Below are 27,967 nucleotides of genomic sequence, written 5' to 3' on the forward strand. Positions count from 1 at the left end.
GGGTGTGGCCGGGGCCTTGCCCCAGGGACTCATGGTGTGTGTCGATCTGTGTTGGCCTTCTTTCGTTTGCCGTGGTAGCCCCTGCAGCTCTGATCTGGGTACCAAACGACAATACTCTCATGGCTCCTGATTAGGCCCCATTTCCCTGCTGGTAGCGATAGCTGTTCTGGCCTATGGACTTGGTGAGGAACAGTGAGTTCCCTGAGGTGTTTTGGGGGTACGTTGCTGATAGCTGGCCTTGGTGCTGCAGTTGTGACATCCTACGCGTAACACCCTCCCTTCGCCCGCATGCATGTGGTCTGCAGGGCTCCCAGCTCTGAGGTGATGCTGCTGGTGTTTGATGGCGAGGACAGGGATGAAAGAGGAGGGCAGGTTGAGGTGGACTCCCTGTCCTTCCATGCCACGTACTGTCTCTGTTTGCTTTGAGGGAGGCCTTCTGCTTCCCATGGATTTTATTTCATTTTTTAAATATAGATTTACTAGGCCCGGTGCACTAAATTCGTGCACTCAGCATGGTGTCCCTCCTCCCAGCTTGCACTCTCTCACAGTCTTGGAGCCCTCAGGGGATGTTCCACTGAAGGCTTAGGCCCAATCCCTAAACTGGTTGTGGACATCCTTAGTGCTGCTGAAAAGGCGGGAAAGGCTCTCACCACCGCTGCTGTGCTCACCAGCCATGATCCTGGCTTCTGCCAGAGAGGCCCTACTCCTGTGGGAGTGCACTGACGACCAGGGGATAAATCCTGAGTTGAGCGTCTGAGCCCTTGTGGTCAGTGTGCATCATAGCAAGTGGTTGAGCAGCCTTAACATATTTATTATTAGCATATTATGATTTGATTGGTTGAACGGACGATCTGATGACTGGACACTTAGCATATTTTTAGGGTTTTATTATATAGGATTGATTTCAGAGAGGATGGGAGACAGGTAGAAATATCAGTGATAAGGCAGAAACATGTATTAGTTGGCTGCCACTTGCATGCCCTCTACTGGGGATGGAGCCAGCAACCCCGGGCATGTGCCCTGACTGGGAATCGAACCATGATGACCTTCTGGTTCTTGGGTCAAGGCTCCACCCCTGAGCCAAAGGAGCCTTGCTGAGGATGCTACTTCTGAAAGACCCTGTAGGTGCTTCAAGGTTTCCTGGCAGGTTGGAGCCTGAGCTCTATGCCTGGGAACATGTGGTGTCCAGATGCGAATGTGGCCTTGCCCACGGGGCAGTGTTTACGGAGATAGCCGATGAGGACCACAGACAGCGGGTGCTCTCCCTTTGTACCCTGAGGGGCACTGGCTTGGTTTGCATGAAAGTGTGCCTGGCCCGATGTGGCTAGTCTCCTTATGGGAGGCTGCATACATGTAGCCCGTGTGTTCATGGTGCTCGTCTCTGTGTGGGTGGTTAGTTTCTGCTTCCACTCGTTTCTGGTACCTGTATTTGACCGGTGACCATTTTCAGGGACAAAATGTCCAAGTTGAGGGCCATGTAGGCTTCTGACATGTTCGTAGAACACGGGTGCTTTTTGTTATGACTTCGTGGGAAGTAAGAAATTGTGGTTTTGTTGTTTGTTGAACAAACAGTCGGTGTTTGATGGGAGGCAAGGGGCGTGTCCAGGATCCTGGGCACAGGGCTTCATGTTTCCCTTGAGGAGGTTGCTGCCCACAACACATGCGACCTATCAGCTGTCCGACCTGCACACATGGCGTCACACCCGCCGCTCATTTCTCAGGGAGAGAAACTGTGAGGGATGCACAGGCCCCGTAAGACGGGGGGGCAATTAGGTGGGTTCATTTCTGAGGCCCTGAGCACATGACTCAAACGACCCTGTGATTTGTGTCCACTTCTCAGGTGCAGCCCCAGCACCAGAGCCTGCATTGGCCAAGATGAGAAGCCCATTATCTGCCTGGATGGCCTGAGTCCCCAAAAGTCCCCGAGGAAGGGGCCTGAGTGGGCGCGGAGCCGGGATCCCCCAAGAAGGTAAGCGATGCTCTGCTCCTCGCTCAGCCATTAGCTTGTGGGTTTGGAGCTGCTGGAGGCGGCTTGTTTGGGTGTCCCGATGGCACACGGGGTTTCCCTCCGACATGGACTGAGTGTTCCTCGCTCTGTGGTGGGATCGGGTCCTGCAGGCCCAGGAGGACTCCGAGGTCATTGCCTCACCCAATGATCCACCATCCGCCAGCTCCATTTTTTAGAACGTGCTGGGATCGATGATGATTCCCCCCAAAAAACAAACCAACGTTCCTTAGAGCTGAACAAAATGAGTGAGAATTCATACCGTCGTCATTCTAGTCGGAAACTGAAGTCTAGCATCTTCATAGCCCCAGGGACAGGAGTGAGGGACAGCTTCCCCTTGTCACACTCATCAGGCACCGCCCAGGGCATCAGCCCGGCTGCCTACCTGCCCACCGCATGGTGTCACACACGCCCATCTCACCCCTCAGGGATAGAGGAATGAAGGACAGGTGCAGGCTGTACTGGGGAAAGGTGGTGTGGATCATGTGACCTGAGAAGCTGAATGAGTTTCTCAAGTGTGCATGTGGTTTCCCTTCACTCCCCAGGTGGTGTCATCATGAAAGGCCTGTAATCTGCATGGACGGGACCACCTTGCTCTCTACCTGGGGGTCGGACGTGGGCGGGTCCTGGAAGAAGTGTTGACCGGTTCTGCCTCATGCCCCCGGGGCGCTCAGGAAGGTAAGCCTTTCTCTGTCCCAAAGTCAACCTATTGGAACCGTGTGTCTGACCTAAGGCCCCGAGTCCAGAACGTGCTGGGATCGATGATGACTCCCTCCAAAAAAAAAACCAAACCAACATTCCTTGGAAAAGCTGAACAAAATGAGTGAGAACTGCACCCGTCGTCGTTCTCATCGGTTACTGAGGTCCAGCACATTCCGTATCCCAGGGACAGGAGTGAGGGACAGCTTCCCTTGTCACACTCATGCAGGCCCTCCCAGTTTTCAGCATCAGAGCGCATTTTCTTGGTGTTAGTTGCATCGTTTTGAAATATATTTTGTTTTATTTTCCGAGAGGATGAGAGAGGGAGAGAGAGATAAACATCAATGATGAGAGAGACTTATTGATTGTCTGCCTCCTGCCCGCCCAATACTCGCAAACAAAACTGAAACCTGGGCTTATGCCCTAACTGGGAATTGAACCCTGACCTCATGGTTCATTGGTCGATGCTGGACCACTGAGCCACACCAGCCTGCCCTCAGGGCTTCATTTTTAACATGGGGAGGCTTGTACCAACCACCTGTTCCATATTTACAACCCACATGCACACAGGAAGTCACACCTGCCCTCACTCATGCCTCAGGGACAGGCCTAGGGAACAATCAGATGAAGGCCCACGAAAGGGAAGAGGAGGGCAGGGATTTTACCTGAGGACCTGGGCACAGGACTCAAAAGCCCCTGTGATTTGTGTCCACTTCTCAGGTGCAGCCCCAACGCCAGAGTCTGTATCAGCCAAGACGAGAAGCCCGATGTCTTCCTGGATGGCCTGAGTCCCCGGGAGTCCCCGAGGAACGGTTTCTGAGTGGGCGTGGACCCGGGATCCCCAGGAAGGTAAGCGATGCTCTGCTCCTCGCTCAGCCATTAGGTTGTGGGTTTGCAGCTGCTGGAGGCGGCTTGTTTGGGTGTCCCAATGGCACACGGGGTTTCCCTCCGACATGGACTGAGTGTTCCTCGCTCAGTGGTGGGACCTGGTCCTGCAGACCCAGGAGGACTCTGAGGTCATTGCCTCACCCAATGAGCCACCTTCCAGCAGCTCCATTTTGTAGAACGTGCTGGGATCGATGATGATTCCCCCCAAAAAAACCAAACCAACATTCCTTGGAGCTGAACAAAATGAGTGAGAACTACAACCGTCGTCGTTCTCATCGGTAACTGAGGTCCATCCAGCACGTTCAGAGCCCCAGGGACAGGAGTGATGGACAGCTTCCCCTTGTCACACTCATCAGGCACCTCCCAGGGCATCAGCCCAGCTGCCTACCTGCCCACCTCATGGTGTCACACACGCCCATCTCACCCCTAAGGGATAGAGGGATGAGGGACAGGTGCAGGCGGTACTTGGGGAAAGGGTGGTGTGGATCATGTGACCTGAAAAGCTGAATGAGTTTCTCAAATGTGCATGCGGTTTTTCTTCACTCCCCAGGTCGCATCCTCATGAAATGTCTCTCATCTGCGTGGAAGAAACCGCCTTGCTCTCTACCTGGGCGTCGGACAGGGCAGGTTCTGGAAGAAGTTTTGCCTGGGTCTGCCTCATGCCCCCGGGGCGCTCAGGAAGGTAAGCCTTTCTCTGTCCCAAAGTCAACCTGTTGCAACCGTGTGTCTGGGCCAAGGCCCTGTGTCCAGAACGTGCTGGGATCGATGATGACTCCCTCCAAAAAAAAACCCAAACCAACATTCCTTGGAAAAGCTGAACAAAATGAGTGAGAACTACACCCGTCGTCGTTCTCATCGGTTACTGAGGTCCAGCACTCTCCATATCCCAGGGACAGGAGTGAGGGACAGCTTCCCTTGTCACACTCGTGCAGGCACCACCTAGGGGGTCCACATCTCAGCCTGTTCTCTCTGAGGGTCACAGGCCCCTCCACCAGGTTGGGTGGTCCTGAAGGAAAGGTTCTGGTTGGTATGTGTGTGCTGTGTTGGTACGGTGGCCCTCGGGCACCTCCTCTGGAGTAGTTTGGAGGGTGTGGCCGGGGCCTTGCCCCAGGGACTCATGGTGTGTGTCGATCTGTGTTGGCCTTCTTTCGTTTGCCGTGGTAGCCCCTGCAGCTCTGATCTGGGTACCAAACGACAATACTCGCATGGCTCCTGATTAGGCCCCATTTCCCTGCTGGTAGCGATAGCTGTTCTGGCCTATGGACTTGGTGAGGAACAGTGAGTTCCCTGAGGTGTTTTGGGGGTACGTTGCTGATAGCTGGCCTTGGTGCTGCAGTTGTGACATCCTACGCGTAACACCCTCCCTTCGCCCGCATGCATGTGGTCTGCTGGGCTCCCAGCTCTGAGGTGATGCTGCTGGTGTTTGATGGCGAGGACAGGGATGAAAGAGGAGGGCAGGTTGAGGTGGACTCCATGTCCTTCCATGCCACGTACTGTCTCTGTTTGCTTTGAGGGAGGCCTTCTGCTTCCCATGGATTTTATTTCACTTTTTAAATATAGATTTACTAGGCCCGGTGCACTAAATTCGTGCACTCAGCATGGTGTCCCTCCTCCCAGCCTGCACTCTCTCACAGTCTGGGAGCCCTCAGGGGATGTTCCACTGAAGGCTTAGGCCCAATCCCTAAACTGGTTGTGGACATCCTTAGTGCTGCTGAAAAGGCGGGAAAGGCTCTCACCACCGCTGCTGTGCTCACCAGCCATGATCCTGGCTTCTGCCAGAGAGGCCCTACTCCTGTGGGAGTGCACTGACGACCAGGGGATAAATCCTGAGTTGAGCGTCTGAGCCCTGGTGGTCAGTGTGCATCATAGCAAGTGGTTGAGCAGCCTTAACATATTTATTATTAGCATATTATGATTTGATTGGTTGAACGGACGATCTGATGACTGGACACTTAGCATATTTTTAGGGTTTTATTATATAGGATTGATTTCAGAGAGGATGGGAGACAGGTAGAAATATCAGTGATAAGGCAGAAACATGTATTAGTTGGCTGCCACTTGCATGCCCTCTACTGGGGATGGAGCCAGCAACCCCGGGCATGTGCCCTGACTGGGAATCGAACCATGATGACCTTCTGGTTCTTGGGTCAAGGCTCCACCCCTGAGCCAAAGGAGCCTTGCTGAGGATGCTACTTCTGAAAGACCCTGTAGGTGCTTCAAGGTTTCCTGGCAGGTTGAAGCCTGAGCTCTATGCCTGGGAACATGTGGTGTCCAGATGCGAATGTGGCCTTGCCCACGGGGCAGTGTTTACGGAGATAGCCGATGAGGAGGACCACAGACAGCGGGTGCTCTCCCTTTGTACCCTGAGGGGCACTGGCTTGGTTTGCATGAAAGTTTGCCTGGCCCGATGTGGCTAGTCTCCTTATGGGAGGCTGCATACATGTAGCCCGTGTGTTCATGGTGCTCGTCTCTGTGTGGGTGGTTAGTTTCTGCTTCCACTCGTTTCTGGTACCTGTATTTGACCGGTGACCATTTTCAGGGACAAAATGTCCAAGTTGAGGGCCATGTAGGCTTCTGACATGTTCGTAGAACACGGGTGCTTTTTGTTATGACTTCGTGGGAAGTAAGAAATTGTGGTTTTGTTGTTTGTTGAACAAACAGTCGGTGTTTGATGGGAGGCAAGGGGCGTGTCCAGGATCCTGGGCACAGGGCTTCATGTTTCCCTTGAGGAGGTTGCTGCCCACAACACATGCGACCTATCAGCTGTCCGACCTGCACACAGGGCGTCACACCCGCCGCTCATTTCTCAGGGAGAGAAACTGTGAGGGATGCACAGGCCCCGTAAGACGGGGGGGCAATTAGGTGGGTTCATTTCTGAGGCCCTGAGCACATGACTCAAACGACCCTGTGATTTGTGTCCACTTCTCAGGTGCAGCCCCAGCACCAGAGCCTGCATTGGCCAAGATGAGAAGCCCATTATCTGCCTGGATGGCCTGAGTCCCCAAAAGTCCCCGAGGAAGGGGCCTGAGTGGGCGCGGAGCCGGGATCCCCCAAGAAGGTAAGCGATGCTCTGCTCCTCGCTCAGCCATTAGCTTGTGGGTTTGGAGCTGCTGGAGGCGGCTTGTTTGGGTGTCCCGATGGCACACGGGGTTTCCCTCCGACATGGACTGAGTGTTCCTCGCTCTGTGGTGGGACCGGGTCCGGCAGGCCCAGGAGGACTCAGAGGTCATTGCCTCACCCAATGATCCACCATCCGCCAGCTCCATTTTTTAGAACGTGCTGGGATCGATGATGATTCCCCCCAAAAAACAAACTAACGTTCCTTAGAGCTGAACAAAATGAGTGAGAATTCATACCGTCGTCATTCTAGTCGGAAACTGAAGTCTAGCATCTTCATAGCCCCAGGGACAGGAGTGAGGGACAGCTTCCCCTTGTCACACTCATCAGGCACCGCCCAGGGCATCAGCCCGGCTGCCTACCTGCCCACCGCATGGTGTCACACACGCCCATCTCACCCCTCAGGGATAGAGGAATGAAGGACAGGTGCAGGCTGTACTGGGGAAAGGTGGTGTGGATCATGTGACCTGAGAAGCTGAATGAGTTTCTCAAATGTGCATGTGGTTTCCCTTCACTCCCCAGGTGGTGTCATCATGAAAGGCCTGTAATCTGCATGGACGGGACCACCTTGCTCTCTACCTGGGGGTCGGACGGGGGCGGGTCCTGGAAGAAGTGTTGCCCGGTTCTGCCTCATGCCCCCGGGGCGCTCAGGAAGGTAAGCCTTTCTCTGTCCCAAAGTCAACCTATTGGAACCGTGTGTCTGACCTAAGGCCCCGAGTCCAGAACGTGCTGGGATCGATGATGACTCCCTCCAAAAAAAAACCCAAACCAACATTCCTTGGAAAAGCTGAACAAAATGAGTGAGAACTGCACCCGTCGTCGTTCTCATCGGTTACTGAGGTCCAGCACATTCCGTATCCCAGGGACAGGAGTGAGGGACAGCTTCCCTTGTCACACTCATGCAGGCCCTCCCAGTTTTCAGCATCAGAGCGCATTTTCTTGGTGTTAGTTGCATCGTTTTAAAATATATTTTGTTTTATTTTCCGAGAGGATGAGAGAGGGAGAGAGAGAGAGAGATAAACATCAATGATGAGAGAGACTTATTGATTGTCTGCCTCCTGCCCGCCCAATACTCGCAAACAAAACTGAAACCTGGGCTTATGCCCTAACTGGGAATTGAACCCTGACCTTATGGTTCATTGGTCGATGCTGGACCACTGAGCCACACCAGCCTGCCCTCAGGGCTTCATTTTTAACATGGGGAGGCCTGTACCAACCACCTGTTCCATATTTACAGCCCACATGCACACAGGAAGTCACACCTGCCCTCACTCATGCCTCAGGGGCAGGCCTAGGGAACAATCAGATGAAGGCCCACGAAAGGGAAGAGGAGGGCAGGGATTTTACCTGAGGACCTGGGCATAGGTCTCAAAAGCCCCTGTGATTTGTGTCCACTTCTCAGGTGCAGCCCCAACGCCAGAGTCTGTATCAGCCAAGACGAGAAGCCCGATGTCTTCCTGGATGGCCTGAGTCCCCGGGAGTCACCGAGGAACGGTTTCTGAATGGGCGCGGACCCGGGATCCCAGGAAGGTAAGCGATGCTCTGCTCCTCGCTCAGCCATTAGGTTGTGGGTTTGCAGCTGCTGGAGGCGGCTTGTTTGGGTGTCCCAATGGCACACGGGGTTTCCCTCCGACATGGACTGAGTGTTCCTCGCTCAGTGGTGGGACCTGGTCCTGCAGACCCAGGAGGACTCTGAGGTCATTGCCTCACCCAATGAGCCACCTTCCAGCAGCTCCATTTTGTAGAACGTGCTGGGATCGATGATGATTCCCCCCAAAAAAACCAAACCAACATTCCTTGGAGCTGAACAAAATGAGTGAGAACTACAACCGTCGTCGTTCTCATCGGTAACTGAGGTCCATCCAGCACGTTCAGAGCCCCAGGGACAGGAGTGATGGACAGCTTCCCTTGTCACACTCATCAGGCACCTCCCAGGGCATCAGCCCAGCTGCCTACCTGCCCACCTCATGGTGTCACACACGCCCATCTCACCCCTAAGGGATAGAGGGATGAGGGACAGGTGCAGGCGGTACTTGGGGAAAGGGTGGTGTGGATCATGTGACCTGAAAAGCCGAATGAGTTTCTCAAATGTGCATGCGGTTTTTCTTCACTCCCCAGGTCGCATCCTCATGAAATGTCTCTCATCTGCGTGGAAGAAACCGCCTTGCTCTCTACCTGGGCGTCGGACAGGGCAGGTTCTGGAAGAAGTTTTGCCTGGGTCTGCCTCATGCCCCCGGGGCGCTCAGGAAGGTAAGCCTTTCTCTGTCCCAAAGTCAACCTGTTGCAACCGTGTGTCTGGGCCAAGGCCCTGTGTCCAGAACGTGCTGGGATCGATGATGACTCCCTCCAAAAAAAAACCCAAACCAACATTCCTTGGAAAAGCTGAACAAAATGAGTGAGAACTACACCCGTCGTCGTTCTCATCGGTTACTGAGGTCCAGCACTCTCCATATCCCAGGGACAGGAGTGAGGGACAGCTTCCCTTGTCACACTCGTGCAGGCACCACCTAGGGCGTCCACATCTCAGCCTGTTCTCTCTGAGGGTCACAGGCCCCTCCACCAGGTTGGGTGGTCCTGAAGGAACGGTTCTGGTTGGTATGTGTGTGCTGTGTTGGTACGGTGGCCCTCGGGCACCTCCTCTGGAGTAGTTTGGAGGGTGTGGCCGGGGCCTTGCCCCAGGGACTCATGGTGTGTGTCGATCTGTGTTGGCCTTCTTTCGTTTGCCGTGGTAGCCCCTGCAGCTCTGATCTGGGTACCAAACGACAATACTCGCATGGCTCCTGATTAGGCCCCATTTCCCTGCTGGTAGCGATAGCTGTTCTGGCCTATGGACTTGGTGAGGAACAGTGAGTTCCCTGAGGTGTTTTGGGGGTACGTTGCTGATAGCTGGCCTTGGTGCTGCAGTTGTGACATCCTACGCGTAACACCCTCCCTTCGCCCGCATGCATGTGGTCTGCTGGGCTCCCAGCTCTGAGGTGATGCTGCTGGTGTTTGATGGCGAGGACAGGGATGAAAGAGGAGGGCAGGTTGAGGTGGACTCCATGTCCTTCCATGCCACGTACTGTCTCTGTTTGCTTTGAGGGAGGCCTTCTGCTTCCCATGGATTTGATTTCATTTTTTAAATATAGATTTACTAGGCCCGGTGCACTAAATTCGTGCACTCAGCATGGTGTCCCTCCTCCCAGCCTGCACTCTCTCACAGTCTGGGAGCCCTCAGGGGATGTTCCACTGAAGGCTTAGGCCCAATCCCTAAACTGGTTGTGGACATCCTTAGTGCTGCTGAAAAGGCCGGAAAGCCTCTCACCACCGCTGCTGTGCTCACCAGCCATGATCCTGGCTTCTGCCAGAGAGGCCCTACTCCTGTGGGAGTGCACTGACGACCAGGGGATAAATCCTGAGTTGAGCGTCTGAGCCCTGGTGGTCAGTGTGCATCATAGCAAGTGGTTGAGCAGCCTTAACATATTTATTATTAGCATATTATGATTTGATTGGTTGAACGGACGATCTGATGACTGGACACTTAGCATATTTTTAGGGTTTTATTATATAGGATTGATTTCAGAGAGGATGGGAGACAGGTAGAAATATCAGTGATAAGGCAGAAACATGTATTAGTTGGCTGCCACTTGCATGCCCTCTACTGGGGATGGAGCCAGCAACCCCGGGCATGTGCCCTGACTGGGAATCGAACCATGATGACCTTCTGGTTCTTGGGTCAAGGCTCCACCCCTGAGCCAAAGGAGCCTTGCTGAGGATGCTACTTCTGAAAGACCCTGTAGGTGCTTCAAGGTTTCCTGGCAGGTTGAAGCCTGAGCTCTATGCCTGGGAACATGTGGTGTCCAGATGCGAATGTGGCCTTGCCCACGGGGCAGTGTTTACGGAGATAGCCGATGAGGAGGACCACAGACAGCGGGTGCTCTCCCTTTGTACCCTGAGGGGCACTGGCTTGGTTTGCATGAAAGTTTGCCTGGCCCGATGTGGCTAGTCTCCTTATGGGAGGCTGCATACATGTAGCCCGTGTGTTCATGGTGCTCGTCTCTGTGTGGGTGGTTAGTTTCTGCTTCCACTCGTTTCTGGTACCTGTATTTGACCGGTGACCATTTTCAGGGACAAAATGTCCAAGTTGAGGGCCATGTAGGCTTCTGACATGTTCGTAGAACACGGGTGCTTTTTGTTATGACTTCGTGGGAAGTAAGAAATTGTGGTTTTGTTGTTTGTTGAACAAACAGTCGGTGTTTGATGGGAGGCAAGGGGCGTGTCCAGGATCCTGGGCACAGGGCTTCATGTTTCCCTTGAGGAGGTTGCTGCCCACAACACATGCGACCTATCAGCTGTCCGACCTGCACACAGGGCGTCACACCCGCCGCTCATTTCTCAGGGAGAGAAACTGTGAGGGATGCACAGGCCCCGTAAGACGGGGGGGCAATTAGGTGGGTTCATTTCTGAGGCCCTGAGCACATGACTCAAACGACCCTGTGATTTGTGTCCACTTCTCAGGTGCAGCCCCAGCACCAGAGCCTGCATTGGCCAAGATGAGAAGCCCATTATCTGCCTGGATGGCCTGAGTCCCCAAAAGTCCCCGAGGAAGGGGCCTGAGTGGGCGCGGAGCCGGGATCCCCCAAGAAGGTAAGCGATGCTCTGCTCCTCGCTCAGCCATTAGCTTGTGGGTTTGGAGCTGCTGGAGGCGGCTTGTTTGGGTGTCCCGATGGCACACGGGGTTTCCCTCCGACATGGACTGAGTGTTCCTCGCTCTGTGGTGGGACCGGGTCCGGCAGGCCCAGGAGGACTCAGAGGTCATTGCCTCACCCAATGATCCACCATCCGCCAGCTCCATTTTTTAGAACGTGCTGGGATCGATGATGATTCCCCCCAAAAAACAAACTAACGTTCCTTAGAGCTGAACAAAATGAGTGAGAATTCATACCGTCGTCATTCTAGTCGGAAACTGAAGTCTAGCATCTTCATAGCCCCAGGGACAGGAGTGAGGGACAGCTTCCCCTTGTCACACTCATCAGGCACCGCCCAGGGCATCAGCCCGGCTGCCTACCTGCCCACCGCATGGTGTCACACACGCCCATCTCACCCCTCAGGGATAGAGGAATGAAGGACAGGTGCAGGCTGTACTGGGGAAAGGTGGTGTGGATCATGTGACCTGAGAAGCTGAATGAGTTTCTCAAATGTGCATGTGGTTTCCCTTCACTCCCCAGGTGGTGTCATCATGAAAGGCCTGTAATCTGCATGGACGGGACCACCTTGCTCTCTACCTGGGGGTCGGACGGGGGCGGGTCCTGGAAGAAGTGTTGCCCGGTTCTGCCTCATGCCCCCGGGGCGCTCAGGAAGGTAAGCCTTTCTCTGTCCCAAAGTCAACCTATTGGAACCGTGTGTCTGACCTAAGGCCCCGAGTCCAGAACGTGCTGGGATCGATGATGACTCCCTCCAAAAAAAAACCCAAACCAACATTCCTTGGAAAAGCTGAACAAAATGAGTGAGAACTGCACCCGTCGTCGTTCTCATCGGTTACTGAGGTCCAGCACATTCCGTATCCCAGGGACAGGAGTGAGGGACAGCTTCCCTTGTCACACTCATGCAGGCCCTCCCAGTTTTCAGCATCAGAGCGCATTTTCTTGGTGTTAGTTGCATCGTTTTAAAATATATTTTGTTTTATTTTCCGAGAGGATGAGAGAGGGAGAGAGAGAGAGAGAGATAAACATCAATGATGAGAGAGACTTATTGATTGTCTGCCTCCTGCCCGCCCAATACTCGCAAACAAAACTGAAACCTGGGCTTATGCCCTAACTGGGAATTGAACCCTGACCTTATGGTTCATTGGTCGATGCTGGACCACTGAGCCACACCAGCCTGCCCTCAGGGCTTCATTTTTAACATGGGGAGGCCTGTACCAACCACCTGTTCCATATTTACAGCCCACATGCACACAGGAAGTCACACCTGCCCTCACTCATGCCTCAGGGGCAGGCCTAGGGAACAATCAGATGAAGGCCCACGAAAGGGAAGAGGAGGGCAGGGATTTTACCTGAGGACCTGGGCATAGGTCTCAAAAGCCCCTGTGATTTGTGTCCACTTCTCAGGTGCAGCCCCAACGCCAGAGTCTGTATCAGCCAAGACGAGAAGCCCGATGTCTTCCTGGATGGCCTGAGTCCCCGGGAGTCACCGAGGAACGGTTTCTGAATGGGCGCGGACCCGGGATCCCAGGAAGGTAAGCGATGCTCTGCTCCTCGCTCAGCCATTAGGTTGTGGGTTTGCAGCTGCTGGAGGCGGCTTGTTTGGGTGTCCCAATGGCACACGGGGTTTCCCTCCGACATGGACTGAGTGTTCCTCGCTCAGTGGTGGGACCTGGTCCTGCAGACCCAGGAGGACTCTGAGGTCATTGCCTCACCCAATGAGCCACCTTCCAGCAGCTCCATTTTGTAGAACGTGCTGGGATCGATGATGATTCCCCCCAAAAAAACCAAACCAACATTCCTTGGAGCTGAACAAAATGAGTGAGAACTACAACCGTCGTCGTTCTCATCGGTAACTGAGGTCCATCCAGCACGTTCAGAGCCCCAGGGACAGGAGTGATGGACAGCTTCCCTTGTCACACTCATCAGGCACCTCCCAGGGCATCAGCCCAGCTGCCTACCTGCCCACCTCATGGTGTCACACACGCCCATCTCACCCCTAAGGGATAGAGGGATGAGGGACAGGTGCAGGCTGTACCTGGGGAAAGGGTGGTGTGGATCATGTGACCTGAAAAGCCGAATGAGTTTCTCAAATGTGCATGCGGTTTTTCTTCACTCCCCAGGTCGCATCCTCATGAAATGTCTCTCATCTGCGTGGAAGAAACCGCCTTGCTCTCTACCTGGGCGTCGGACAGGGCAGGTTCTGGAAGAAGTTTTGCCTGGGTCTGCCTCATGCCCCCGGGGCGCTCAGGAAGGTAAGCCTTTCTCTGTCCCAAAGTCAACCTGTTGCAACCGTGTGTCTGGGCCAAGGCCCTGTGTCCAGAACGTGCTGGGATCGATGATGACTCCCTCCAAAAAAAAACCCAAACCAACATTCCTTGGAAAAGCTGAACAAAATGAGTGAGAACTACACCCGTCGTCGTTCTCATCGGTTACTGAGGTCCAGCACTCTCCATATCCCAGGGACAGGAGTGAGGGACAGCTTCCCTTGTCACACTCGTGCAGGCACCACCTAGGGCGTCCACATCTCAGCCTGTTCTCTCTGAGGGTCACAGGCCCCTCCACCAGGTTGGGTGGTCCTGAAGGAACGGTTCTGGTTGGTATGTGTGTGCTGTGTTGGTACGGTGGCCCTCGGGCACCTCCTCTGGAGTAGTTTGGAGGGTGTGGCCGGGGCCTTGCCCCAGGGACTCATGGTGTGTGTCGATCTGTGTTGGCCTTCTTTCGTTTGCCGTGGTAGCCCCTGCAGCTCTGATCTGGGTACCAAACGACAATACTCGCATGGCTCCTGATTAGGCCCCATTTCCCTGCTGGTAGCGATAGCTGTTCTGGCCTATGGACTTGGTGAGGAACAGTGAGTTCCCTGAGGTGTTTTGGGGGTACGTTGCTGATAGCTGGCCTTGGTGCTGCAGTTGTGACATCCTACGCGTAACACCCTCCCTTCGCCCGCATGCATGTGGTCTGCAGGGCTCCCAGCTCTGAGGTGATGCTGCTGGTGTTTGATGGCAAGGACAGGGATGAGAGAGGAGGGCAGGTTGGGGTGGACCCCATGTCCTTCCATGCCACGTACTGTCTCTGTTTGCTTTGAGGGAGGCCTTCTGCTTCCCACGGATTTTATTTTATTTTTTAAATATAGATTTACTAGGCCCGGTGCACTAAATTCGTGCACTCAGCATGGTGTCCCTCCTCCCAGCCTGCACTCTCTCACAGTCTGGGAGCCCTCAGGGGATGTTCCACTGAAGGCTTAGGCCCAATCCCTAAACTGGTTGTGGACATCCTTAGTGCTGCTGAAAAGGCCGGAAAGCCTCTCACCACCGCTGCTGTGCTCACCAGCCATGATCCTGGCTTCCGCCAGAGAGGCCCTACTCCTGTGGGAGTGCACTGACGACCAGGGGATAAATCCTGAGTTGAGCATCTGAGCCCTGGTGGTCAGTGTGCATCATAGCAAGTGGTTGAGCAGCCTTAACATATTTATTATTAGCATATTATGATTTGATTGGTTGAACGGACTATCTGATGACTGGACACTTAGCATATTCTTAGGGTTTTATTATATAGGATTGATTTCAGAGAGGATGGGAGACAGGTAGAAATATCACTCATAAGGCAGAAACATGTATTGGTTGGCTGCCACTTGCATGCCCTCTACTGGGGATGGAGCCAGCAACCCCGGGCACGTGCCCTGACCGGGAATCGAACCATGATGACCTTCTGGTTCTTGGGTCAAGGCTCCACCCCTGAGCCAAAGGAGCCTTGCTGAGAATGCTACTTCTGATAGACTCTGTAGGTGCTTCAAGGTTTCCTGGCAGGTCGGAGCCTGAGTTCTATGCCTGGGAACGTGTGGTTTCCAGATGCGAATGTGGCCTTGCCCACGGGGCTGTGTTTACGGAGATAGCCGATGAGGAGGACCACAGACAGCGGGTGCTCTCCCTTTGTACCCTGAGGGGGACTGGCTTGGTTTGCATGAAAGTTTGCCTGGCCCGATGTGGCTAGTCTCCTTATGGGAGGCTGCATACATGTAGCCCGTGTGCTCATGGTGCCCGTCTCTTTGTGGGTGGTTAGTTTCTGCTTCCACTCGTTTCCGGTACGTGTATTTGACCGGTGACCATTTTCAGGGACAAAATGTCCAAGTTGAGGGCCATGTAGGCTTCTGACATGTTCGTAGAACACGGGTGCTTTTTGTTATGACTTCGTGGGAAGTAAGAAATTGTGGTTTTGTTGTTTGTTGAACAAACAGTCGGTGTTTGATGGGAGGCAAGGGGCGTGTCCAGGATCCTGGGCACAGGGCTTCATGTTTCCCTTGAGGAGGTTGCTGCCCACAACACATGCGACCTATCAGCTGTCCGACCTGCACACAGGGCGTCACACCCGCCGCTCATTTCTCAGGGAGAGAAACTGTGAGGGATGCACAGGCCCCGTAAGACGGGGGGGCAATTAGGTGGGTTCATTTCTGAGGCCCTGAGCACATGACTCAAACGACCCTGTGATTTGTGTCCACTTCTCAGGTGCAGCCCCAGCACCAGAGCCTGCATTGGCCAAGATGAGAAGCCCATTATCTGCCTGGATGGCCTGAGTCCCCAAAAGTCCCCGAGGAAGGGGCCTGAGTGGGCGCGGAGCCGGGATCCCCCAAGAAGGTAAGCGATGCTCTGCTCCTCGCTCAGCCATTAGCTTGTGGGTTTGGAGCTGCTGGAGGCGGCTTGTTTGGGTGTCCCGATGGCACACGGGGTTTCCCTCCGACATGGACTGAGTGTTCCTCGCTCTGTGGTGGGACCGGGTCCGGCAGGCCCAGGAGGACTCAGAGGTCATTGCCTCACCCAATGATCCACCATCCGCCAGCTCCATTTTTTAGAACGTGCTGGGATCGATGATGATTCCCCCCAAAAAACAAACTAACGTTCCTTAGAGCTGAACAAAATGAGTGAGAATTCATACCGTCGTCATTCTAGTCGGAAACTGAAGTCTAGCATCTTCATAGCCCCAGGGACAGGAGTGAGGGACAGCTTCCCCTTGTCACACTCATCAGGCACCGCCCAGGGCATCAGCCCGGCTGCCTACCTGCCCACCGCATGGTGTCACACACGCCCATCTCACCCCTCAGGGATAGAGGAATGAAGGACAGGTGCAGGCTGTACTGGGGAAAGGTGGTGTGGATCATGTGACCTGAGAAGCTGAATGAGTTTCTCAAATGTGCATGTGGTTTCCCTTCACTCCCCAGGTGGTGTCATCATGAAAGGCCTGTAATCTGCATGGACGGGACCACCTTGCTCTCTACCTGGGGGTCGGACGGGGGCGGGTCCTGGAAGAAGTGTTGCCCGGTTCTGCCTCATGCCCCCGGGGCGCTCAGGAAGGTAAGCCTTTCTCTGTCCCAAAGTCAACCTATTGGAACCGTGTGTCTGACCTAAGGCCCCGAGTCCAGAACGTGCTGGGATCGATGATGACTCCCTCCAAAAAAAAACCCAAACCAACATTCCTTGGAAAAGCTGAACAAAATGAGTGAGAACTGCACCCGTCGTCGTTCTCATCGGTTACTGAGGTCCAGCACATTCCGTATCCCAGGGACAGGAGTGAGGGACAGCTTCCCTTGTCACACTCATGCAGGCCCTCCCAGTTTTCAGCATCAGAGCGCATTTTCTTGGTGTTAGTTGCATCGTTTTAAAATATATTTTGTTTTATTTTCCGAGAGGATGAGAGAGGGAGAGAGAGAGAGAGATAAACATCAATGATGAGAGAGACTTATTGATTGTCTGCCTCCTGCCCGCCCAATACTCGCAAACAAAACTGAAACCTGGGCTTATGCCCTAACTGGGAATTGAACCCTGACCTTATGGTTCATTGGTCGATGCTGGACCACTGAGCCACACCAGCCTGCCCTCAGGGCTTCATTTTTAACATGGGGAGGCCTGTACCAACCACCTGTTCCATATTTACAGCCCACATGCACACAGGAAGTCACACCTGCCCTCACTCATGCCTCAGGGTCAGGCCTAGGGAACAATCAGATGAAGGCCCACGAAAGGGAAGAGGAGGGCAGGGATTTTACCTGAGGACCTGGGCATAGGTCTCAAAAGCCCCTGTGATTTGTGTCCACTTCTCAGGTGCAGCCCCAACGCCAGAGTCTGTATCAGCCAAGACGAGAAGCCCGATGTCTTCCTGGATGGCCTGAGTCCCCGGGAGTCACCGAGGAACGGTTTCTGAATGGGCGCGGACCCGGGATCCCAGGAAGGTAAGCGATGCTCTGCTCCTCGCTCAGCCATTAGGTTGTGGGTTTGCAGCTGCTGGAGGCGGCTTGTTTGGGTGTCCCAATGGCACACGGGGTTTCCCTCCGACATGGACTGAGTGTTCCTCGCTCAGTGGTGGGACCTGGTCCTGCAGACCCAGGAGGACTCTGAGGTCATTGCCTCACCCAATGAGCCACCTTCCAGCAGCTCCATTTTGTAGAACGTGCTGGGATCGATGATGATTCCCCCCAAAAAAACCAAACCAACATTCCTTGGAGCTGAACAAAATGAGTGAGAACTACAACCGTCGTCGTTCTCATCGGTAACTGAGGTCCATCCAGCACGTTCAGAGCCCCAGGGACAGGAGTGATGGACAGCTTCCCTTGTCACACTCATCAGGCACCTCCCAGGGCATCAGCCCAGCTGCCTACCTGCCCACCTCATGGTGTCACACACGCCCATCTCACCCCTAAGGGATAGAGGGATGAGGGACAGGTGCAGGCTGTACCTGGGGAAAGGGTGGTGTGGATCATGTGACCTGAAAAGCCGAATGAGTTTCTCAAATGTGCATGCGGTTTTTCTTCACTCCCCAGGTCGCATCCTCATGAAATGTCTCTCATCTGCGTGGAAGAAACCGCCTTGCTCTCTACCTGGGCGTCGGACAGGGCAGGTTCTGGAAGAAGTTTTGCCTGGGTCTGCCTCATGCCCCCGGGGCGCTCAGGAAGGTAAGCCTTTCTCTGTCCCAAAGTCAACCTGTTGCAACCGTGTGTCTGGGCCAAGGCCCTGTGTCCAGAACGTGCTGGGATCGATGATGACTCCCTCCAAAAAAAAACCCAAACCAACATTCCTTGGAAAAGCTGAACAAAATGAGTGAGAACTACACCCGTCGTCGTTCTCATCGGTTACTGAGGTCCAGCACTCTCCATATCCCAGGGACAGGAGTGAGGGACAGCTTCCCTTGTCACACTCGTGCAGGCACCACCTAGGGCGTCCACATCTCAGCCTGTTCTCTCTGAGGGTCACAGGCCCCTCCACCAGGTTGGGTGGTCCTGAAGGAACGGTTCTGGTTGGTATGTGTGTGCTGTGTTGGTACGGTGGCCCTCGGGCACCTCCTCTGGAGTAGTTTGGAGGGTGTGGCCGGGGCCTTGCCCCAGGGACTCATGGTGTGTGTCGATCTGTGTTGGCCTTCTTTCGTTTGCCGTGGTAGCCCCTGCAGCTCTGATCTGGGTACCAAACGACAATACTCGCATGGCTCCTGATTAGGCCCCATTTCCCTGCTGGTAGCGATAGCTGTTCTGGCCTATGGACTTGGTGAGGAACAGTGAGTTCCCTGAGGTGTTTTGGGGGTACGTTGCTGATAGCTGGCCTTGGTGCTGCAGTTGTGACATCCTACGCGTAACACCCTCCCTTCGCCCGCATGCATGTGGTCTGCAGGGCTCCCAGCTCTGAGGTGATGCTGCTGGTGTTTGATGGCAAGGACAGGGATGAGAGAGGAGGGCAGGTTGGGGTGGACCCCATGTCCTTCCATGCCACGTACTGTCTCTGTTTGCTTTGAGGGAGGCCTTCTGCTTCCCACGGATTTTATTTTATTTTTTAAATATAGATTTACTAGGCCCGGTGCACTAAATTCGTGCACTCAGCATGGTGTCCCTCCTCCCAGCCTGCACTCTCTCACAGTCTGGGAGCCCTCAGGGGATGTTCCACTGAAGGCTTAGGCCCAATCCCTAAACTGGTTGTGGACATCCTTAGTGCTGCTGAAAAGGCGGGAAAGGCTCTCACCACCGCTGCTGTGCTCACCAGCCATGATCCTGGCTTCTGCCAGAGAGGCCCTACTCCTGTGGGAGTGCACTGACGACCAGGGGATAAATCCTGAGTTGAGCATCTGAGCCCTGGTGGTCAGTGTGCATCATAGCAAGTGGTTGAGCAGCCTTAACATATTTATTATTAGCATATTATGATTTGATTGGTTGAACGGACTATCTGATGACTGGACACTTAGCATATTCTTAGGGTTTTATTATATAGGATTGATTTCAGAGAGGATGGGAGACAGGTAGAAATATCACTCATAAGGCAGAAACATGTATTGGTTGGCTGCCACTTGCATGCCCTCTACTGGGGATGGAGCCAGCAACCCCGGGCACGTGCCCTGACTGGGAATCGAACCATGATGACCTTCTGGTTCTTGGGTCAAGGCTCCACCCCTGAGCCAAAGGAGCCTTGCTGAGAATGCTACTTCTGATAGACTCTGTAGGTGCTTCAAGGTTTCCTGGCAGGTCGGAGCCTGAGTTCTATGCCTGGGAACGTGTGGTTTCCAGATGCGAATGTGGCCTTGCCCACGGGGCTGTGTTTACGGAGATAGCCGATGAGGACCACAGACAGCGGGTGCTCTCCCTTTGTACCCTGAGGGGGACTGGCTTGGTTTGCATGAAAGTGTGCCTGGCCCGATGTGGCTAGTCTCCTTATGGGAGGCTGCATACATGTAGCCCGTGTGCTCATGGTGCCCGTCTCTTTGTGGGTGGTTAGTTTCTGCTTCCACTCGTTTCCGGTACGTGTATTTGACCGGTGACCATTTTCAGGGACAAAATGTCCAAGTTGAGGGCCATGTAGGCTTCTGACATGTTCGTAGAACACGGGTGCTTTTTGTTATGACTTCGTGGGAAGTAAGAATTTGTGGTTTTTTTGTTTGTTGAACAAACAGTCGGTGTTTGATGGGAGGCAAGGGGCGTGTCCAGGATCCTGGGCACAGGGCTTCATGTTTCCCTTGAGGAGGTTGCTGCCCACAACACATGCGACCTATCAGCTGTCCGACCTGCACACATGGCGCCACACCCGCCGCTCATTTCTCAGGGAGAGAAACTGTGAGGGATGCACAGGCCCCGTAAGACTGGGGGACAATGAGGTGGGTTCATTTCTGAGGCCCTGGGCACATGACTCAAACGCCCCTGTGATTTGTGTCCACTTCTCAGGTGCAGCCCAGCGCCAGAGCCTGCTTGGCCAAGATGAGAAGCCCATTATCTGCCTGGATGGCCTGAGTCCCCAGGAGTCCCCGAGGAAGGGGCCTGAGTGGACGCGGAGCCGGGATCCCCCAGGAAGGTAACTGATGCTCTGCTCCTCGCTCAGCCATTAGCTTGTGGGTTTGGAGCTGCTGGAGGCGGCTTGTTTGTGTGTCCCATTGGCACACGGGGTTTCCCTTCGACATGGACTGAGTGTTCCTCGCTCAGTGGTGGGTCCGGGTCCTGCAGGCCCAGGAGGACTCCGAGGTCATCGCCTCATCTCATGAGCCTCCGTCCGCCAGCTCCATTTTTTAGAACGTGCTGGGATCGTTGATGATTCCCCCAAAAAACCAAACCAACATTCCTTAGAGCTGAACAAAATGAGTGAGAACTCATACCGCCGTCATTCTCATCGGAAACTGAAGTCTAGCATCTTCAGAGCCCCAGAGACAGGAGTGAGGGACAGCTTCCCCTTGGCACACTCATCAGGCACCTCCCAGGGCATCTGCCCAGCTGCCTACCTGCCCACGTCATGGTGTCGGACAGGTGCAGGCTGTACCTGGGGAAAGGGTGGTATGGATCATGTCACCTGAGAAGCTGAATGAGTTTCTCAAATGTGCATGTGGTTTCTCTTCACTCCACAGGTGGTGTCCTCATGAAAGGCCTCTCGTCTGCCTAGAAGGGACCACCTTGCTCTCTACCTGGTGGTCGGACGTGGGCCGGTTCTGGAAGAAGAGTAGCCCTTGATCGGCCTGATGCCCCCGGGCGCTCAGGAAGGTGAGCCTTTGTCTGTCCCAAGGTCAACCAATTGGAACTGTGTGTCTGGGCCAAGGCCCTGTGTCCAGAACGTGCTGGGATCGATGATGACTCCCTCCAAAAAAAAAACCAAACCAACATTCCTTGGAAAAGCTGAACAAAATGAGTGAGAACTACACCCGTCGTCGTTCTCATCGGTTACTGAGGTCCAGCACATTCCATACCCTAGGGACAGGAGTGAGGGACAGCTTCCCTTGTCACACTCATGCAGGCCCTACCAGTGTTCCTGCATCACAGAGAATTTTCGTGGTGAAGGTTACCAATTGTTATAAAATATATTTTTATTGATTTCAGAGAGGAAGGGAGATGGAGAGAGAGAAATATCAATGATGAGCGAGAATCCTTAATGGGTGCTTCCTGCACGTCCCCCACTGGGGATAGAGCCCACAGCCTGGCCATGTCCCCTTACTACATATTTAAGCAAGACCTCGCTTATCCACGGAGCCACACCAGGCTGCCCACAGGGCTTCATTTTTCACATGTGGAGGCCTGTGCCCACCACCTGCATCCATATTTGCTACCCACCTGCACACAGGAAGTCACACCTGCCCTCACTCATGCCTCAGGGACAGGCCTAGGGACAATCAGATGAAGGCCCATGAAAGGGAAGAGGAGGGCAGGGATTTTACCTGAGGACCTGGGCAAATGACTCAAACGCCCCTGTGATTTGTGTCCACTTCTCAGGTGCAGACCCAACTCAAGGGTCTGTATTGGCCAAGACGAGGAGCCCGTTGTCTGCCTGGATGGCCCGAGTCTCAGAGAGTCCCCGAGGAAGGGTTCCTGAGTGGGCGCGGAGCCCCGATCCCCCAGGAAGGTAAGCGATGGTCTGCTCCTCGCTCAGCCATTAGCTTGTGGGTTTGGAGCTGTGGAGGCGGCTTGTTTGGGTGTCCCGATGGCACACGGGGTTTCCCTCCGACATGGACTGAGTGTTCCTCGCTCAGTGGTGGGACCTGGTCCTGCAGGCCCTGGCGGTCTCTGAGGTCATTGCCTCACCCAATGAGTCACCTTCCAGCAGCTCCATTTTTTAGAACGTGCTGGGATCGATGATGATTCCCCCAAAAAAACCAAACCAACATTCCTTGGAGCTGAACAAAATGAGTGAGAACTACAACCGTCGTCGTTCTCATCGGTAACTGAGGTCCATCCAGCACGTTCAGAGCCCCAGGGACAGGAGTGAGGGACAGCTTCCCTTGTCACACTCATCAGGCACCTCCCAGGGCATCAGCCCAGCTGCCTACCTGCCCACCTCATGGTGTCACACACACCCATCTCACCCCTAAGGGATAGAGGGATGAGGGACAGGTGCAGGCTGTACCTAGGGAAAGGGTGGTGTGGATCATGTGACCTGAAAAGCTGAATGAGTTTCTCAAATTTGCATGCGGTTTTTTTTCACTCCCCAGGTCGCATCCTTGTGGAATGTCTCTCATCTGCGTGGAAGAAAACGTCTTGCTCTCTACCTTGGCGTCGGACAGGGCAGGTTCTGGAAGAAGTGTTGCCCCAGGTCTGCCTCATGCCCCCGGGGCCCACAGGAAGGTAAGCCTTTCTCTGTCCCAAAGTCAACCTATTGGAATCGTGTGTCTGGGCCAAGGCCCTGTGTCCAGAACGTGCTGGGATCGATGATGACTCCCTCCAAAAAAAAACCCAAACCAACATTCCTTGGAAAAGCTGAACAAAATGAGTGAGAACTACACCCGTCGTCGTTCTCATCGGTTACTGAGGTCCAGCACTCTCCATATCCCAGGGACAGGAGTGAGGGACAGCTTCCCTTGTCACACTCGTGCAGGCACCGCCTAGGGCGTCCACATCTCAGCCTGTTCTCTCTGAGGGTCACAGGCCTCTCCACCAGGTTGGGTGGTCCTGAAGGAACGGTTCTGGTTGGTATGTGTGTGCTGTGTTGGTACGGTGGCCCTCGGGCACCTCCTCTGGAGTACTTTGGAGGGTGTGCCTGGGGCCTTGCCCCAGGGACTCATGGTGTGTGTGGATCTGTGTTGGCCTTCTTTCCTCTGCCGTGGTAGCCCCTGCAGCTCTGATCTGGGTACCAAACGACAATACTTGCATGCCTCCTGATTAGGCCCCATTTCCCTTCTGGTAGCGATAGCTGTTCTTGCCTTTGGACCTGGTGAGGAACAGTGAGTTCCCTGAGGTGTTTTGGGGGTACGTTGCTGATAGCTGGCCTTGGTGCTGCAGTTGTGACATCCTACCCATAACCCTCGTCCTCGCCCACATGCATGTGGTCTGCTGGGCTCCCAGCTCTGAGGTGATGCTGCTGGTGGTTGATGGCCAGGACAGGGATGCAAGAGGAGGGCAGGTTGAGGTGGACTCCATGTCCTTCCATGCCACGTACTGTCTCTGTTTGCTTTGAGGGAGGCCTTCTGCTTCCCACGGATTTTATTTTATTTTTTAAATATAGATTTACTAGGCCCGGTGCACTAAATTCGTGCACTCAGCATGGTGTCCCTCCTCCCAGCCTGCACTCTCTCACAGTCTGGGAGCCCTCAGGGGATGTTCCACTGAAGGCTTAGGCCCAATCCCTAAACTGGTTGTGGACATCCTTAGTGCTGCTGCAAAGGCAGGAAAGCCTCTCACCACCGCTGCTGTGCTCACCAGCCATGATCCTGGCTTCTGCCAGAGAGGCCCTACCCCTGTGGGAGTGCACTGACGACCAGGGGACAACTCCTGAGTTGAGCGTCTGAGCCCTGGTGGTCAGTGTGCATCATAGCAAGTGGTTGAGCAGCCTTAACATATTTATTATTAGCATATTATGATTTGATTGGTTGAACTGATGACCCGTTGACTGGACACTTAGCATATTCTTAGGCTTTTATTATATAGGATTGATTTCAGAGAGGATGGGGGACAGGTAGAAATATCAGTGATAAGGCAGAAACATGTATTGGTTGGCTGCCACTTGCATGCCCTCTACTGGGGATGGAGCCAGCAACCCCGGGCATGTGCCCTGACCGGGAATCGAACCATGATGACCTTCTGGTTCTTGGGTCAAGGCTCCACCCCTGAGCCAAAGGAGCCTTGCTGAGGATGCTACTTCTGAAAGACCCTGTAGGTGCTTCAAGGTTTCCTAGCCGGTCGGAGCCTGGGTTCTACGCCTGGGAACATGTGGTTTCCAGATGCGAATGTGGCCTTGCCCACGGGGCAGTGTTCACAGAGATAGCCGATGAGGACCATAGACACCGGCTGCTCTCCCTTTGTCCCCTGAGGGGCACTGGCTTGGTTTGCACGAAAGTGTGCCTGGCCCGATGTGGCTGGTCTCCTTAAGGGAGGCTGCATACATGTAGCCCGTGTGCTCATGGTGCCCGTCTCTGTGTGGGTGGTTAGTTCCTGATTCCACTCGTTTCCTGTACGTGTATTTGACCAGTGGCCATTTTCTGGGACAAAATGTCCAAGTTGAGGGCCATCTAGGCTTTTTAGGGGCATGTTCTTAGAACGCGGGTGCTTTTTGTTATGACTTCGTGGGAAGTAAGAATTTGTGGTTTTTTTGTTTGTTGAACAAACAGTCGGTTTTTGATGGGAGGCAGGGGGCGAGTCCAGGATCCTGGGCACAGGGCTTCATGTTTCCCTTGAGGAGGTTGCTGCCCACAACACATCTGACCTATCAGCTGTCCGACCTGCACACATGGCGCCACACCCGCCGCTCATTTCTCAGGGAGAGAAACATGTGAGGGATGCACAGGCCCCGTAAGACGGGGGGCAATGAGGTGGGTTCATTTCTGAGGCCCTGAGCACATGACTCAAACGCCCCTGTGATTTGTGTCCACTTCTCAGGTGCAGCCCCAGCGCCAGAGCCTGCATTGGCCAAGATGAGAAGCCCATTATCTGCCTGGATGGCCTGAGTCCTCAGGAGTCCCCGAGGAAGGGGCCTGAGTCGGCACAGAGCCGGGATCCCCCAAGAAGGTAAGCGATGCTCTGCTCCTCGCTCAGCCATTAGGTTGTGGGTTTGGAGCTGCTGGAGGCGGCTTGTTTGGGTGTCCCGATGGCACACGGGGTTTCCCTCCGACATGAACTGAGTGTTCCTCGCTCTGTGGTGGGACCTGGCCCTGCTGACCCAGGAGGACTCCGAAGTCATTGCCTCACCCAATGAGCCACCTTCCAGCAGCTCCATTTTTTAGAACGTGCTGGGATCGATGATGATTCCCCCAAAAAAACCAAACCAACATTCCTTGGAGCTGAACAAAATGAGTGAGAACTACAACCGTCGTCGTTCTCATCGGTAACTGAGGTCCATCCAGCACGTTCAGAGCCCCAGGGATAGGAGTGAGGGACAGCTTCCCTTGTCACACTCATCATCCACCTCCCAGGGCATCAGCCCAGCTGCCTACCTGCTCACCTCATGGTGTCACACACGCCGATCTCACCCCTAAGGGATAGAGGGATGAGGGACAGGTGCAGGCTGTACCTGGGGAAAGCGTGGTGTGGATCATGTGACCTGAAAAGCCGAATGAGTTTCTCAAATGTGCATGCGGTTTTTCGTCACTCTCCAGGTCGCATCCTCATGAAATGTCTCTCATCTGCGTGGAAGAAACCGCCTTGCTCTCTACCTGGGCGTCGGACAGGGCAGGTTCTGGAAGAAGTGTTGCCCTGGGTCTGCCTCATGCCCCCGGGGCTCTCAGGAAGGTAAGCCTTTCTCTGTCCCAAAGTCAACCTATTGGAACCGTGTGTCTGGGCCAAGGCCCTGTGTCCAGAACGTGCTGGGATCGATGATGACTCCCTCCAAAAAAAAACCCAAACCAACATTCCTTGGAAAAGCTGAACAAAATGAGTGAGAACTACACCCATCGTCGTTCTCATCGGTTACTGAGGTCCAGCACTCTCCATATCCCAGGGACAGGAGTGAGGGACAGCTTCCCTTGTCACACTCGTGCAGGCACCGCCTAGGGCGTCCACATCTCAGCCTGTTCTCTCTGAGGGTCACAGGCCTCTCCACCACGTTGGGTGGCCCTGAAGGAACGGTTCTGGTTGGTATGTGTGGGCTGTGTTGGTACGGTGGCCCTCGGGCACCTCCTCTGGAGTACTTTGGAGGGTGTGGCCGGGGCCTTGCCCCAGGGACTCATGGTGTGTGTCGATCTGTGTTGGCCTTCTTTCCTCTGCCGTGGTAGCCCCTGCAGCTCTGATCTGGGTACCAAACGACAATACTTGCATGCCTCCTGATTAGGCCCCATTTCCCTGCTGGTAGCGATAGCTGTTCTGGCCTATGGACTTGGTGAGGAACAGTGAGTTCCCTGAGGTGTTTTGGGGGTACGTTGCTGATAGCTGGCCTTGGTGCTGCAGTTGTGACATCCTACCCGTAACCCTCGCCCTCGCCCACATGCATGTGGTCTGCTGGGCTCCCAGCTCTGAGGTGATGCTGCTGGTGGTTGATGGCCCGGACAGGGATGCAAGAGGAGGGCAGGTTGAGGTGGACTCCATGTCCTTCCATGCCACGTACTGTCTCTGTTTGCTTTGAGGGAGGCCTTCTGCTTCCCATGGATTTGATTTCATTTTTTAAATATAGATTTACTAGGCCCGGTGCACTAAATTCGTGCACTCAGCATGGTGTCCCTCCTCCCAGCTTGCACTCTCTCACAGTCTGGGAGCCCTCAGGGGATGTTCCACTGAAGGCTTAGGCCCAATCCCTAAACTGGTTGTGGACATCCTTAGTGCTGCTGGAAAGGCGGGAAAGGCTCTCACCACCGCTGCTGTGCTCACCAGCCATGATCCTGGCTTCTGCCAGAGAGGCTCTACTCCTGTGGGAGTGCACTGAAGACCAGGAGACAACTCCTGAGTTGAATGTCTGAGCCCTGGTGGTCAGTGTGCATCATAGCAAGTGGTTGAGCAGCCTTAACATATTTATTATTAGCATATTATGATTTGATTCGTTGAACGGACGACCTGATGACTGGACACTTAGCATCTTCTTAGAGTTTTATTATATAGGATTGATTTCAGAGAGGATGGGGGACAGGTAGAAATATCAGTGATAAGGCAGAAACATGTATTGGTTGGCTGCCACTTGCATGCCCTCTACTGGGGATGGAGCCAGCAACCCCGGGCATGTGCCCTGACCGGGAATCGAACCATGATGACCTTCTGGTTCTTGGGTCAAGGCTCCACCCCTGAGCCAAAGGAGCCTTGCTGAGGATGCTACTTCTAAAAGACCCTGTAGGTGCTTCAAGGTTTCCTGGCAGGTCGGAGCCTGAGTTCTATGCCTGGGAACGTGTGGTTTCCAGATGCGAATGTGGCCTTGCCCACGGGGCAGTGTTCACAGAGATAGCTGATGAGGACCACAGACACCGGCTGCTCTCCCTTTGTCCCCTGAGGGGCACTGTCTTGGTTTCCATGAAAGTGTGCCTGGCCCGATGTGGCTGGTCTCCTTAAGGGAGGCTGCATACATGTAGCCCGTGTGCTCATGGTGCCCGTCTCTGTGTGGGTGGTTAGTTCCTGATTCCACTCGTTTCCTGTACGTGTATTTGACCGGTGGCCATTTTCAGGGACAAAATGTCCAAGTTGAGGGCCATCTAGGCTTTTTAGGGGCATGTTCTTAGAACGCGGGTGCTT

At 54.2% G+C, this 27,967-nt stretch overlaps 1 protein-coding gene across 1 annotated transcript in view; it reads left to right on the plus strand.

Annotated features, from left to right (window-relative positions):
• LOC308535857 (uncharacterized protein) overlaps nt 1-27,967 on the plus strand; it is a 56,381-nt gene that overhangs the window by 6,808 nt on the left and 21,606 nt on the right. The window contains exons 8-29 of the mRNA XM_081114850.1: nt 1,841-1,969; nt 2,551-2,683; nt 3,425-3,553; nt 4,143-4,274; nt 6,522-6,650; nt 7,232-7,364; nt 8,112-8,239; nt 8,828-8,959; nt 11,207-11,335; nt 11,917-12,049; nt 12,799-12,926; nt 13,515-13,646; nt 15,894-16,022; nt 16,604-16,736; nt 17,484-17,611; nt 18,200-18,331; nt 20,576-20,702; nt 21,247-21,379; nt 22,103-22,232; nt 22,819-22,951; nt 25,199-25,327; nt 25,915-26,047. Of these exons, the coding sequence (XP_080970976.1) occupies nt 4,159-4,274; nt 6,522-6,650; nt 7,232-7,364; nt 8,112-8,239; nt 8,828-8,959; nt 11,207-11,335; nt 11,917-12,049; nt 12,799-12,926; nt 13,515-13,646; nt 15,894-16,022; nt 16,604-16,736; nt 17,484-17,611; nt 18,200-18,331; nt 20,576-20,612 (1,719 nt within the window). The 5' untranslated portion in view covers nt 1,841-1,969; nt 2,551-2,683; nt 3,425-3,553; nt 4,143-4,158 and the 3' untranslated portion in view covers nt 20,613-20,702; nt 21,247-21,379; nt 22,103-22,232; ... (1 more) ...; nt 25,199-25,327; nt 25,915-26,047. The remainder of the gene's footprint in view (nt 1-1,840; nt 1,970-2,550; nt 2,684-3,424; nt 3,554-4,142; nt 4,275-6,521; nt 6,651-7,231; nt 7,365-8,111; nt 8,240-8,827; nt 8,960-11,206; nt 11,336-11,916; nt 12,050-12,798; nt 12,927-13,514; nt 13,647-15,893; nt 16,023-16,603; nt 16,737-17,483; nt 17,612-18,199; nt 18,332-20,575; nt 20,703-21,246; nt 21,380-22,102; nt 22,233-22,818; nt 22,952-25,198; nt 25,328-25,914; nt 26,048-27,967) is intronic.

This window comes from Myotis nattereri (assembly GCF_964212035.1).
Source record: "Myotis nattereri genome assembly, chromosome: 21".
NCBI classification, from domain to species: domain Eukaryota; kingdom Metazoa; phylum Chordata; class Mammalia; order Chiroptera; family Vespertilionidae; genus Myotis; species Myotis nattereri.